The 14,115-nt window shown below is 44.2% G+C and overlaps 2 protein-coding genes across 3 annotated transcripts; one reads left to right on the top strand and one right to left on the bottom strand.

The window, feature by feature from the left end:
• Positions 1-1,510: 1,510 nt before the first annotated feature.
• Positions 1,511-4,440, bottom strand: LOC103176492 (cytochrome c iso-1/iso-2-like). The gene is made up of 3 exons (XM_007890065.2): positions 4,332-4,440; positions 2,136-2,311; positions 1,511-1,841 (listed from the first exon to the last, which is right to left on the bottom strand). Exons 2-3 carry the CDS (start codon positions 2,302-2,304, stop codon positions 1,696-1,698), a joined length of 315 nt encoding a protein of 104 aa, XP_007888256.1. The 5' UTR covers positions 2,305-2,311; positions 4,332-4,440; the 3' UTR covers positions 1,511-1,695.
• Positions 4,441-6,516: 2,076 nt separating this feature from the next.
• On the top strand, positions 6,517-13,805 carry rbm45 (RNA binding motif protein 45). 2 transcript variants are annotated; one of them, XM_007890069.2, is made up of 10 exons: positions 6,517-6,997; positions 8,201-8,323; positions 8,457-8,583; positions 9,059-9,199; positions 9,487-9,663; positions 9,993-10,128; positions 10,272-10,365; positions 10,885-11,051; positions 11,483-11,701; positions 13,492-13,805. In XM_007890069.2, exons 1-9 carry the CDS (start codon positions 6,686-6,688, stop codon positions 11,673-11,675), a joined length of 1,470 nt encoding a protein of 489 aa, XP_007888260.1. In that variant the 5' UTR covers positions 6,517-6,685; the 3' UTR covers positions 11,676-11,701; positions 13,492-13,805. The 2 variants fall into 2 exon arrangements, with proteins under 2 accessions (XP_007888260.1, XP_007888259.1); XM_007890068.2 differs by having other exon boundaries at positions 10,272-10,383.
• Positions 13,806-14,115: the final 310 nt, after the last annotated feature.

Below are 14,115 nucleotides of genomic sequence, written 5' to 3'. Positions count from 1 at the left end.
GTGTTTTAAACCAATGCTGTGAACAATAAAATGTGTGACTTTAAGAAGACTGTTTGTCCTTTTTGGCCTGTATATCGAAGAACAGTTGGAAGATATATATTTTTTAAAAGCAAACAAACAGCACTAATGCTGAAACCCATTAATATATCTTCTCTGCTGTGAAAACTAAAACAAGGTTATTTAAACCCTTTTAGCCAAAGAAACACTGTTGCAAAATCAGGATTACTTCAAAATGCTTTTAAGTGTTTGCTTTCTTCAAGCTCATCACTAATATATTCCTCGGCAAGAGAACATGTTGTTTGAACCCCTTAAGTAATGGACAATTTGGGATTTTGGCGTGGATCAAAGGGAATAGACAAGAGGTAGTTTAAGACAGTGTTGAGAAACTGCAAGATAGACATGAGATAAATGCTGATGGATCTCCAATAGCTCATTTTTTCTATTTGGGGGAAATGCTGATCTACGCATGATGTTCAATGCTGTCACAAGCTTCTGTTTACTTTAAATCTCATGAGGGACCTTATAAAATACTTTAATTAAATTTATTTTCACTAGAGGATTTCAAGTGATAAGACAAATATGAGAAAATACAATGCATATGCAGAATGAATAGAAGTCATTTACGGGAGAGAGGGCAAAGGGCATTCTAATGAGCTGCAGGCTCAATTGTTTTAAATACATTGAACAGTTTACTTATTTCAAAGACTCAATGAATTCTAGTAGATTCAAATGATACTTTATGAAATTTACATTGGCTTTTAAAGGAATCCCACTTGACAGGCAATAGTAATCAAGCATATCCAAGTAAAATTGGAAAAATAGAGATATCTCCTATCAGTGAGGAGATGCTCTCTTATACTTGACCCCCCAAAAAACTTTTGGGGACTCATTATTCATGTCTCTTCGCAGATGCTGAAATATATAATAGGTACTCTAACTGCGCCTTAACCACTGTCTTGGACAAATGTGTTATTACTTCCTTGCTTTCGTATTCAATGTGCCTATTTATAAAATCTAGAATGCTAAGAGTGATCATAATACATTTATTTTTTGGATATCTTACTTAAGTTTGTTTTGTATGTCTCGCTCACAATATTTTGAACTTTGTGAGAGATTCAAATTTGATAGTTTTGAAAATGTTCTTCAGGCATCAGCCCCAAAATGTTTTGAAGATATGTTCTGAGCAATATTTGCTTTGCAATTATTTGAACAAGTCACATTTGATAGAATTCAGACCATCTCCGTGGAACATTTTTTTAAAAGCTGAATGGGTTACCACTGAAGGGCACATTTATCATTAAGAATATGTGCACTGAATCTGAAGTGCTATGACAGATAGCAAGCTTGAGAATCAACTCAGCTTGAAACACTGAAGTAAGTCAGGGTGGCAGGTTGTCAATCTTTTGGTATCCGTTACTGTTTGTGGAACATCGCTGTTATTTATGGTGATACACCATTTTAATTCTATATTAATGAAACAGTCTTGAAAAAGTATTCCATTTTTATTCTATGTTTGGCGTTTGCTACACAATCAAATTATAGCTTTTCTAAGATTAATTGTTAAAAAAAATTCAAACAACGGGTTAGCACTGAAGATGGAGAAGCTTGTAAAATATTGGAAGGATTTATTCTTGACCGGCACTTAAGGTGACTAATAATTTCAGAATGCAAATAAGCAAGTTAATTCAGACGTTATTATGATGCTGCTTTCTTTAGGTAAGCAATGAGGTCAGCACGTTCATTCTTCTTCTTGATACCAACAAATATCATTTTTGTTCCGGGAATGTACTTTTTAGGGTTTTCCAGATATTCCATTAAAGTGGCTTCTCCCCAGACGATCCCTACAATATAAATGCACATTTTAGTTCAGGAATAAATAATCAAAAATTCCTTCAAAAAAAAAATAATGATAATAAATTAGTCACTCAACCCACGATTGTTTGTGGAACACTGCTGTGCGCAATTGGCTGCCATGTTTCACCCACAAAATATACAGTCAATCTCACTTTACAGTATATTCTGTGAAACACTTTGAGAGGTCTCGAAGACGTGATAAGGCACTATATCCAATGCAAGGATTATTATTTTTATTAAAACTGAGCTGTAAGTATCAGCCATTGTTCCGATGACAGTACCTTTACTTTTGTTTGCATCACTGTAGCTGTACCCTGGAGCTTTCCCAGTTTGACGGCCAAACAAACCCCACAGGTTTGGACCGACTAAGTGTTTTCCACCTTTTTCAATCGTGTGGCACATAGTGCACTTCTGCGCAAATATTTTCTTTCCTTTCTCGGGGTCACCCATTTTGATCCTACCACGACAAAAAGAGGAGCGTTAGGATTCGTGTCTAAACCGCATCACATTTTGTTGTCAATCACCAAAAAAGTGTCATGAAGCAGTGAGGTTCTTAACACACAAGACCAGAGAGAACGGGCGCACACCAATATTCCAGCTTCAACATCTGAAAAGACTATTCTGCATAACATAAGACCGGAAGAAATGCCAAGACGAAAAAAGACCCAAACTCCATCCGGTTTACCTTCCACCTTCCTGGCGGTCGCATGGACATCTGTCCCACATTTTAGGTAAGATAAATAAGATGGGTAACCCAGCTCAGAATATGCAGCGACGGAGACGGAATTACCAAACTTTTCCGCTTAATTAATTCAGAGACAGAGGAAAGATAATAACATGAGCTAATAACTGGGTCTAATTTGCAGTGTTCACCGATTGGATTTGTTGCGTTGATGAGTTGGGAGGCGATAAGATAGGAATCGGGAGTGGTTTCGAGAGGGAAACTCGATGGGACTCGGGCGGATGTACAACTTCGGCGATCGCACGGTTGATAAAGAAAAGACTTATGTAAGTTCCGGCCACAAATATACAGTCAAGTCACTGTACTCCCCCCAGGACAGGGCCCCACCACCCCAGACAAGACACCCCCCCTCCCCCTCCACCCCAGCCAGGCGCCCCCCACCCTCCCACCCCAGCCAGGCGCCCCCCACCCTCCCCCCCCCCAGCCAGGCGCCCCCCACCCTCCCCCCCAGCCAGGCACCCCCCACCCCAGCCAGGCACCCCCCACCCCAGCCAGGCACCCCCCACCCCAGCCAGGCACCCCCCACCCCAGCCAGGCACCCCCCACCCCAGCCAGGCACCCCCCACCCCAGCCAGGCACCCCCACCCCAGCCAGGCACCCCCCACCCCAGCCAGGCACCCCCCACCGCCCACCCCAGCCAGGCACCCCCCACCCCAGCCAGGCGCCCCCCCCCAGCCAGGCGCCCCCCACCCCTCCCCCAGCCAGGCGCCCCCCACCCCCCCCAGCCAGGCACCCCCCACCCCAGCCAGGCGCCCCCCACCCCCTCCCCAGCCAGGCGCCCCCCCCCAGCCAGGCGCCCCTCCCCACAGCCAGGCACCCCCCACCCTCCCCCCCAGCCAGGCACCCCCACCCCAGCCAGGCACCCCCACCCAGCCAGGCGCCCCTCCCCCCCAGCCAGGCACCCCCCACCCCAGCCAGGCACCCCCCACCCCAGCCAGGCACCCCCCACCCCAGCCAGGCACCCCCCACCCCAGCCAGGCGCCCCGCACCCAGCCAGGCGCCCCCCACCCAGCCAGGCACCCCCCACCCCAGCCAGGCACCCCCCACCCAGCCAGGCACCCCCCACCCAGCCAGGCGCCCCCCACCCCAGCCAGGCACCCCCCACCCAGCCAGGCACCCCCCACCCTCCCCCCCAGCCAGGCACCCCCCACCCCAGCCAGGCACCCCCCACCCAGCCAGGCGCCCCTCCCCCCAGCCAGGTACCCCCCACCCAGCCAGGCGCCCCCCACCCCAGCCAGGCGCCCCCCACCCCAGCACCCCCCACCCTCCCCCCCAGCCAGGCGCCCCCCACCCAGCCAGGCACCCCCCACCCCAGCCAGGTACCCCCCACCCCAGCCAGGCACCCCCCCCCCAGCCAGGCGCCCCCCCCCACCCCAGCCAGGCGCCCCCCACCCCAGCCAGGCGCCCCCCACCCCAGCCAGGCGCCCCCCACCCCAGCCAGGCGCCCCCCACCCCAGCCAGGCGCCCCCCACCCCAGCCAGGCGCCCCCCACCCCCCCCCAGCCAGGCACCCTCCCCCCCAGCCAGGCGCCCCCCACCCTCCCACCCCAGCCAGGCGCCCCCCACCCCAGCCAGGCGCCCCCCACCCCAGCCAGGCGCCCCCCACCCCCCCCCAGCCAGGCACCCTCCCCCCCAGCCAGGCGCCCCCCACCCTCCCACCCCAGCCAGGCGCCCCCCACCCCAGCCAGGCACCCCCCCCCCCGCCAGGCGCCCCCTCTCCCGGGCCCACTCCTCACCAGCTACACTGACGGTCTCGGGGTGGGGGGCAGTTACAGGGCCTCTCGGGGTCGGGAAGCGCGAGGAGCGGCCGCACTGCCCACCCCGACCGTTAGCACCGCACAGCGCACGCGCAGCGCGGGTCACAATCACCCGCCGCTTCAGGGGCGGAGTCAGTGACACGTCATTATAACAGAGATCAATACAGTGGTCATTATATACTGAGAGATCAATACAGCGGTCATTATGTACTGAGATCAATACAGCGGTCATTATATACTGAGAGATCAATACAGCGGTCATTATGTACTGAGAGATCAATACAGCGGTCATTATGTACTGAGAGATCAATACAGCGGTCATTATATACTGAGAGATCAATACAGCGGTCATTATGTACTGAGAGATCAATACAGCGGTCATTATATACAGAGAGATCAATACAGCGGTCATTATATAGAGAGATCAATACAGCGGTCATTATATAGAGAGATCAATACAGTGGTCATTATATAGAGAGATCAATACAGTGGTCATTATATACTGAGTGATCAATACAGCGGTCATTATATACTGAGAGATCAATACAGTGGTCATTATATACTGAGAGATCAATACAGCGGTCATTATATACTGAGAGATCAATACAGCGGTCATTATATACTGAGAGATCAATACAGTGGTCATTATATACTGAGAGATCAATACAGCAGTCATTATATGGAGAGATCAATACAATAGTCATTATTTAGAGAGAGATCAATAAAATAGTTAATTTATACAGAGGTCAATATCATTCTCTATATATAGAGGGAGAGAGATCAATATAATAGTCAATGGAGGGAGAGAGAAATACAGAGAGCGAGATCAATATAATAGTTAATACAGAGAGATCATCATAATAGTGTTTAGAGATAGAGGAGAGATCATTATATCTTTAATAGTCTTTAGAGAGAGATATGAGACAGATCATTATAATAGTCATTGGAGAGAGAGGAGAGAGATTATTATAGTCATTGGAGAAAGATAAGAAAGAGTTATTTCAGAAAGAGTGAGGGGTCATTATAATAGTCATTGGAGAGAAGAGAGGGGTCATAATAATTCTAGAGAGAGAGAGAGAGGTGATTATTATAAGAGGCATTGTAGAACAAGGGAACGATCATGGTAATAGTCTTGGGAGAGAAAGAGATAATAAAAATTGGAAAGATCATTATTATCAGATGATTGTGATAATCATTCTGTTAAACAAGTAGATTACCATAGGCGATATCATTGACACTTGGTGGGGCATGTTTGCAACTTTGGTATCTTTTGAGCTCCTAGTCTATTCTTGGCTGACAATTCATTGCAATACTGGGAGAGCAATAATAATAATAATCCTTGCATTTGATATAGCGCTTTTCATGTCTTCGAGACGTTTCAAAGCGCTTCACAGAATAGATTGTGAAGTGAATCGACTGTATATTTGTGGGCGAAATGCGGCAGCCAATTGCGCACATCAGTGTCCCACAAACAGTTGTGGTTTGAAGTGACCAATTTATTATTGTGTTATTTTCTTGAGGGATTATTATCAGGCGTGTGGAGTAAGGAAACTTGCCCAAGGTTTGACCCTGCCGGGAATCGTGAATTATTAAAAGTGCCATCTTTCAGTTGAGATGTTACTGAGAGACTTTCTGTCTGTTCAGGTGCATGTGAAAGATCCTATAACGCTATTTGAAAAGAGCAGGGAGTTTCTCCCAGTTTGTTGGGTACCCATCTCCAGATAAATTACGTACAGTATTCGTTTTATGGCTGTTTGTGGTATCGTACATTTGCTCTGTGCAAATTGCCAATTTCCATGCAAGAAAGAAAAGTCACTAACAGTTAACAGCAATTACTGCGGCGCCGTGGGCACTATATCAAATGCGAGGATTAAATGATGTACAGTAGAACTCGGGTAAATCTAATCCGTGTAAATCACATAATCGCCTAAATTGTACATCTGCCCAAGTCCCGCTCAAGAGTTTATCTTCTCTACAAGCTTGACATAACTCGTACTTTGCGTAAGTCGTATGAAACGTATGGTACGGTCCCAACTGCTGTGTGAGATTTATGGTGTGTGTGTGCGTGTAAAAAAACACCGAATTTCAGTGTTGCCTCAAACAAGGACTGTGATTGCGGATGGATGGATTGCAGTGAGTCCTCCGAGCCAGAGGGGGCGCTGTGGGGTGGCGGTGTGTGTGTGTGTGTGTGTGTATGTGCAGCGGCGGTGCTCGCGTCTACTCCTGGGCGCGGTTGGGTATAAAAGAGAGCGGGTGACGCGGGTCGGCGACAGTTGGTGAGCGGAGCGGCGGCGATAACTTTCACCGCCATCACCACGACGACGACGACGACGATGATGATGATGTCGACGACGACGACGGCGGGAATGGAGGAGAGCGGGGCCGGGGCCAGGCCTCTGGCCAACCTCGACCACCCGCCCAACAGCCGCCTCTTCCTGGTCATCAGCAAGTCGACGCCGGAGGAGGTGATCCGTGACAAGTTCTCCTACTACGGCGAGGTGCAGGACATCTGGGTGGTGCGCGACAAGCAGACCAAGGACCACAAGGGCATCGCCTACGTCAAGTTCGCCAAGTCGTCGCAGGCCTGCAAGGCCATGGAGGAGATGCACGGCAAGGCCCTGACCGAGGACACCAAACCCATCAAGGTGACCGGAGGCGCCCCCCACCCACCCCACCCCCCCACCCCGACTCGCCCTCCCGCTTAGGCCCACCGCCAGCGCTCTTGTTCGCTCGCGTCGTCGTCGTCGTTTTTGTTCCTCTTTCTCCTCCTCCTCCGAGAGAGAGAGAGAGAGAGAGAGGAGGTGGGAGGGAGAGAGAGAGAGAGGGTGGGAGGGAGAGAGGGGGGGTGGGAGGGAGAGGGGGGGTGGGAGAGGAGGGGGGGTGGGAGAGAGAGGGGGGGTGGGAGGGAGAGGGGGGGTGGGAGGGAGAGAGAGAGAGAGAGAGGGGGTGAAAGTGAGAGAGAGGGGGTGAAAGTGAGAGAGGGAGAGAGAGGGTGGGAGGTCAATGTGATAGTCAATCTGATAAAATATCGTGATTTTATTTGCCCAAACGTTTGAGCGTCTGCAGGATTAGGCAATCGAGATCTAAACGCCTCTCTTTACAGGACTCGGGTCATTTTCAACCCGTCTTTCCGATCACTCTCGAGGAGTCGGATCAGCGCGTGTTGATCACGAGCTTTATTAGCCAGAGTCTGGGCTAATGTCCGGCCGGGTGCCTCAGCCAACCACTTTTTAATAACTTCGGCGTGGGGACGTCCTGCGGCTCACTGGTTAGAGCGCTCGCCTCGCAAGCGAGAGACCTGGGTTCGGTTCCCGGCAGAGCGAAACCTCGGGCAAGTTTCCCGACTCCACACGCCTGATAATAATCCCTCGAGACAAAAAAACAATAATAAATTGGTCACTTCAATCCACGACCGTTTGTGGGGACGCTGCCGAGCGCAATTGGCTGCCGCGTTTCTCCCACAAAAGTCCAGTCAATTCACTTTACAGTGTGTCCTGTGAAGCGCTTTGAGACGTCTAGAAGCCGTGATAAGGCGCTATATTAAATGCGAGGATTTTAATACGATGTAGACAGATATTTGTCGATCAGTCGGAACCTTGCTGTCATATCACAGCAGCACTGAAATGGTTGATGTATTATATGTGTACTTTGGTCGGCCCAGTTATTCCAAATAATTTTCTGTTAATTTTCTCTGTACTGGAGAAAAACTAGAACCCCTAGCAATTAATTTATAACTTCCATGCTTATCTGAAGATACTATTCGTGTAAAGCACTTGAGATATTTGTCTTTTTAACAGAGTAGATTTTTTTTAAGAACTTTATTTTAATAAAATGTTGTTTTTAAACAGGTGTTTATCGCACAGTCCAGAGGATCAGGAAGCCACAGGGACGTGGAAGATGAGGAGTTGACGAGGATTTTTGTAATGATTCCTAAGTCCTACTCTGAAGATGATCTGAGGGAAAACTTTAAGGTACAAGGCATATATCCACGCTTAAGGAATATGTTTAAGTACATTTTTCTATAAAAATTTTAAGTGCTTGTAGCCTATATACTTGAATGGTAATTTAGAAATAGGTAATTATGAATTTTTATTTATCTATTAGGAATTTGGAGACATTGAATACTGCAGTGTTATCAAGAATAAAACTACAGGGGAGAGCAAAGGCTTTGGCTATGTGAGGTTCCTGAAGCCATCTCAAGCTGCGCAAGCAATTGAAAACTGTGAAAGAAGTAAGACATTCTGTAAACTACAACATTTACCAAGCGACTGGATCTTTGTACCTTGTCTCAGTAGCTGGAGTGATGCATGCAAGAATCATTTGAGATGTTTAAACTGTCTGAGAGTGGGGGCAGAGAGGCTGAAAGCCCTAATAGTGGGGCAGGCGGGGTGGAGGATGTGAAGCAGGCCAGTGCCTGGTAAGATGGCAAGACCATGAAGGGATTTAAAAGTGAGCAGGAGGATTTTGAACTCAATCCTCTGAGGGATGGGGAGCCAGTGGAGCTGGGCGAGGATGGGGTGTTAGGCTCACAGAGCCTGATGCAGGAGAGGGTACGGACTGCAGAGTTCTGGGTGTTCTGCAGCTTATGACAGGAAGAGTTGGAAAGTCCATCAAGCAGAAAGTTGGTATAATCTATCCTGGACATGATGAATGCAAATCACTACATCAATACAGTATTTACTAACTACAATTACTTTTCTGCACAGCTTTTAAGGCAATACTCGCGGAACCTCGAAACAAACAAAATATATTTTCTGAAAATGAATATATGAATGCACCCAGACAAGATGCCACAGTTTATGGAACAGGATATGAACCTTCAAGAGTCCAAAATACGTCTCCTTTTGGTAATTGTTGTTTCATATATATTCATTTATACTCTTAAGTGCAGAAGCTTAATTATTGAACCAATTAGGATTGTTGCTTCACAATTATAATATTAGTTCATTGTTAATAGTTACTAATTGATTCTTTGGATTGTGAATGCATGAGAAAGATTAAACAAAGTTTAGATCTAGATGAAGTGTGGATTGCTGCAGTTACATATTATTGTCCATATTAGTTTTGCCATAATGATGGCAAAATTCATATATAAATCCTCATTTGTTTTACTCCTTTCTAAATGACGATGTAGGGGAGTTTGGCAGCTTTGGAATGAGTGAAGTAAGAGGAGGAGAAAACATTTCCACATGCCTTTCAGTGACCACGAGAGGAGTCCTTACACATGAACAGGTTTATAGTATATTTGATCTCATCCCAGGGCTGGAGTGCTGTGAAATTCAGAGAGATCCCTACATGGGCTACAGCAAAGGTAAATACTTTGGAATGTGTATATATAAATTTGAAAGTGTTTTATCAAGCCAGTAGATGGCACAGTTGTGCAGATCTTAATTTCTATAGCAAAAATTGAGCTGTGGCAATGTAACATTAGAACATGTGTGTTAAAACAATGAATGTTATTTTTTGTTGTCTGCACAGGAATCTGTTTGCACAAGAGGCTGATTATTTTTATAATTAAAATCTTACAATTAAATTTTATAATTAAAATTAAAGATCTGCCATAATTCATTTTTAGAGTTGAGATGCCTACATCTTCTATTTATTTATTTGAAGTGACTACAAATAATTGTTTGTCTCTAGGATATGCTCTTATTCGATACAACAATGTGGCCTCAGCAGTCTATGCAAGAGAAAAGCTGAATGGATTTGAATATCCACCTGGTAATAGACTGGGAGTCAGTTATGTTGAGGACGAATCTGGAGATAGGCGATCAAAGTAAGTCTCTGTGTTACATGTGAGAAAATGTGGACTCTATTGCTTTTCTGGTGTCTTTTTGTAGTGAAAACTGCAGCTTAGAGGCACCGTTTGGTTTAAGTTTGCAAAGCGCTAGATCTGCTTCATTGTTTGTCCCTTTACAGTCCAGTTGGAATGATGGCCTTGCAGCTGGTGGCAGCTCAGATGATGTCAATGGTCTGTGGTGGTCCCACTGGACAGCAGATGATGCCACCTCCTGTGAGTACCGAACTACAGGTGAAAAACGTTTAAGCTAAACATTCACTGACATTTCTAAATGATAGTAAATTGTTTATCTGTTCTTAACCACTTTCAAAACTGTCATTTGTCATTTATTTTTATCTGATCTGTTATTTTTCCCCTTAAATTGGGAGTGAAGCTGATGGTGTCTTAAGTGAGTTGCGACTGTTTATAATCCTAGTCATAGTGTAAGCACTGCCGCAGAAACAATTATCAGCTTTATAAATAAAGCTGCCTTAGGAGAACAATATTAGTAAACTGGTCCCAAAAACAAATAGTCTGTGCAGTATAACTGCAGCATGAATTCCAACATATATACAGACTTAATTATCAGATTCCTATAAACCTCTCTTTTCTTGTGTTGATATTGCAATGGCCATCTAGAAATACAAAAGTTTGCATTACATTAACAGTATGTGATTGTGGTCACTTTAATACAGAATTGGGAAAAACTGAAAATAAAATAATGTAATGCATCACTATTGGTTTATTTTACAGGCTTATGGAGGAAGCACCAGTACTACTCAGATATCTCGGCTTCAGGTTGATTTTTCTGTACCTCCATGTCAGCAGTTTGCTCCTGTTGAAAGTGCCGTCAGAGAGAGACTGTTTGTGGTCTTTAATCCAGCTGTTTTGCCTCTTGACATATTGGAGGACCTGTTCTGGTAAGAATATGTTTTGACTGTTGAGGTCCCTTTAAAAGACCCAATATGGTGCACTTGCTGCTGATTGATATGTAAACATAGGTGTTCGGATGTTATAACTTGATCCACGGATGTAGCTAAAATTGCAAGATTATTAAAGCAGTATTAATTTTCACATTAACAGTCGCTGATGTAAGAGAATAGCTTCTGTTTAATTGTTACCACTTTATTGCGTTCATCTTTGCACTTGGCTTCTGGTTCTTATTTTTTGTGGAGGAGTACATTTTGCTTTTGAAGCATTGTTTACTTTTAAAGCTTACATTAGAAATCAGCATATATAGTTCTGAAAACACATGAAGACCATAAATCAATCGTATGTTACTGGAGAAAACCATCTACATATAATTTTTTATTAAAAAGAAACAAATTGAATAATTTCTGTTTCCTTCCAGTCGTTACGGGAACCTGATAGATGTTTACTTGGTGCCGGGCCGTAATATTGGCTACGTCAAGTTTGCTGAAAGGGCCAATGCCGCCGAAGCCATGGAGGCTTTGCATGGCAAAGTTGTCAATGGTGTGAAACTCAAAGTAATGTTAGCTGATCCTCCGAGGGAAGAGTCGCACAAGCGACAGAGAACACACTAAGAATCTGCAAGGAAGGTTGTGTCCAGGTAAGTGATTTGTAGCTTGATTTAGCATATCTGCCTTTGTAATCACTTGTAGCCACCCAAGTTGAAGTCCAACTCAAGGCAAATGGGATTAAAGGTTTATCTGTTCCTTCTTCTGGAGTCCTAAGTGTATTTTCTTCAGACAATTTATAGTTTCCTGGTGGACATGAGTGCCTATTTTGGTGGATAAAAGCAACAAGAGCTTAGTTTTGTGAATGTCAGGTCAAAGATAATAATCATCTATACTTACAACATGTTGGAGAGCAGAAATAACTGACACGATGATCCATTTCCCTGATAATGTACAAAGCTTGTGTTTTACACAATATTGTCTTGCGTCCCTGCAGAATGAGAGCGTGCATTCCATTCCAGACACATGGAAATTTTCATGTGTAGGTGGCATGCATATGTGGAACTCTTGTCTGGTTTGTGTACTCTTAAACGTGGTGAAAACAAAATACTCTGTAAGTCCTTAACGCTGGAATTGGATGTTAAAATATTCATTTTGTTTGCTTTATTGAATATACATTTGTATAAAACGTAATAGTTTTAAACAACTGTTTTGAAACTGAACCTGGAAGGATGATCGGTCTGTTAGTTTTTAAGGCAGTAAGTAAAAGTTTATGCATACTACAATTTTAAGAAATCCATGAACAGATTTCTTAAATGTGATTGGATTTCCTCATAATACCACTTTTCTACAGAGGGGTATGTTTATGTAATGCCTCTATAAGCACTTGTTCTACCAAATTATTAAATTTTAGTATATGACAGGTGCACTCCCTAAAAGGAGTGCTTTTATTCTACATCTTGAGTGTTCTTGTCTCCTCAGACACTGGGCTCAGTTTCAAAAGCTTAAAACAGTCCATTTCTCAATGTATTTTCTGTTTTTAAAAACGAAATGCATATACTTCAAAGAATTCTTATTTTTCTATACTGGTTGCAACCCAGTGAATTTGTCAAGATAATCTGTTATCAAACTAATTTAACATTTTTTCCCTGATTTTCCATGTTCCACTCTTCTAACAATTATTCTAACATGCTTTCTACTAGAATTGGCTTTTCTTTCCCCTTTAAATACACAACCGCAAAAGATTACATTTTTCAGTTCACGTCCATCATTCACGCCATGTATTTTATCTGTTACACAATACAAATGTGGAACTTTTACACTGTCCTTCATGTGCTGGCTGTCTTGCATTGTGGTTTATATTTGCATGGATAGTATTAATGCAGTTTTGCCAGGTTTGCTGTGGGTGTCCTTGAGGAAGGGAAGAGAAGCCTCCAGGGCATGCTTTTTCTCTCCTTTGCCCAGATGACTTGCGATTGGCATACGTACATGGATTACGCAAGAGCAAGCCTCACTCCAGACTGGAATGCAGAGTCTGATCTTGTATCAAGCTACCAAAAGAGGTAGTGGGGGAAAGAACAAGTGCCTACTTACCCCCCAAACAATTCAATCGGTTTTCTTTATTCTATTGCCTGGGATTTCAAGCACACATGTTCCTTGTGATCTTCCCCAGAATAAAATTGATAAATGGGAACGGTTTTAGTCTTGACCTTCTGCTCTTCCTGGTAAGTAGACCGGCAAACGGAACATCCTATAATTTGACCTAGTGCCTTGGACGGATTCTGTTAATACTGTACATATCTTAAAGTTTACATTCATAGGAAGTTAGAAATACAGGCTTTTCTTTCTGGACCATTTCTGAACTGTACCTGTATTCCTTATAGACTTGTATTAACGCCTTTTTATTTTCACAGCACTCTTATAAATGTTTTTGTTTCTGCAGAATGAGGACAAATGACATGACACATCAGATGACTGACTAGTCACCTGACAGGACACAGTGACTTCCACTCGTGACGTTTGCTAGTAACCGAACAGTTTTTTTTATTTTCTGGGAATGGACAGCGAGTGAAGACCTTGACAGATATTGACTACTGTGTTTTAAAATAGGTAGAAAAAAAAATGCTCCCCAGCTTGAAGACATTTGCTCTAATCCATGTAACCTTTGCATTCCCAGCTTTGAGTTGAATTGTAGTTGTTGTGCATTCCTTTCTTATAGAATTTGTGCGGAACATAATAAATTTGTTTGAAACATTCTGTTCTGTATTTCTGAATGGTTTTATTCTGTAATGTATCTGAGGTGCAGCACAGCATATTAACATCCACATTAAGATAAAGGTTCCTGTACACAGGAATATGCAATAAAATAGTTCTGTAATAATTGTGTATTATAATCCCTGAGCTGTAATGTTTTTGAATAGATTCCTTTTTTAAAATCTGTTGAGCCATTTCATGGTACAGAATTTTTTATTTTAAGTCAGTGGTGGCCAACTATTATGGTCAGCCAACAACATTTTCTTGATTATGCCATAAATATACCACTGCTTTACATATATTTCTGTTTCTT

Source organism: Callorhinchus milii, unplaced genomic scaffold (genome assembly GCF_018977255.1).
Source record: "Callorhinchus milii isolate IMCB2004 unplaced genomic scaffold, IMCB_Cmil_1.0 Scaffold6, whole genome shotgun sequence".
Classification (NCBI taxonomy): Eukaryota; Metazoa; Chordata; class Chondrichthyes; order Chimaeriformes; family Callorhinchidae; genus Callorhinchus; species Callorhinchus milii.
The sequence above is the reverse complement of the archived record's forward strand: the minus strand, read 5'-3'. Positions and strand labels throughout refer to the sequence as shown.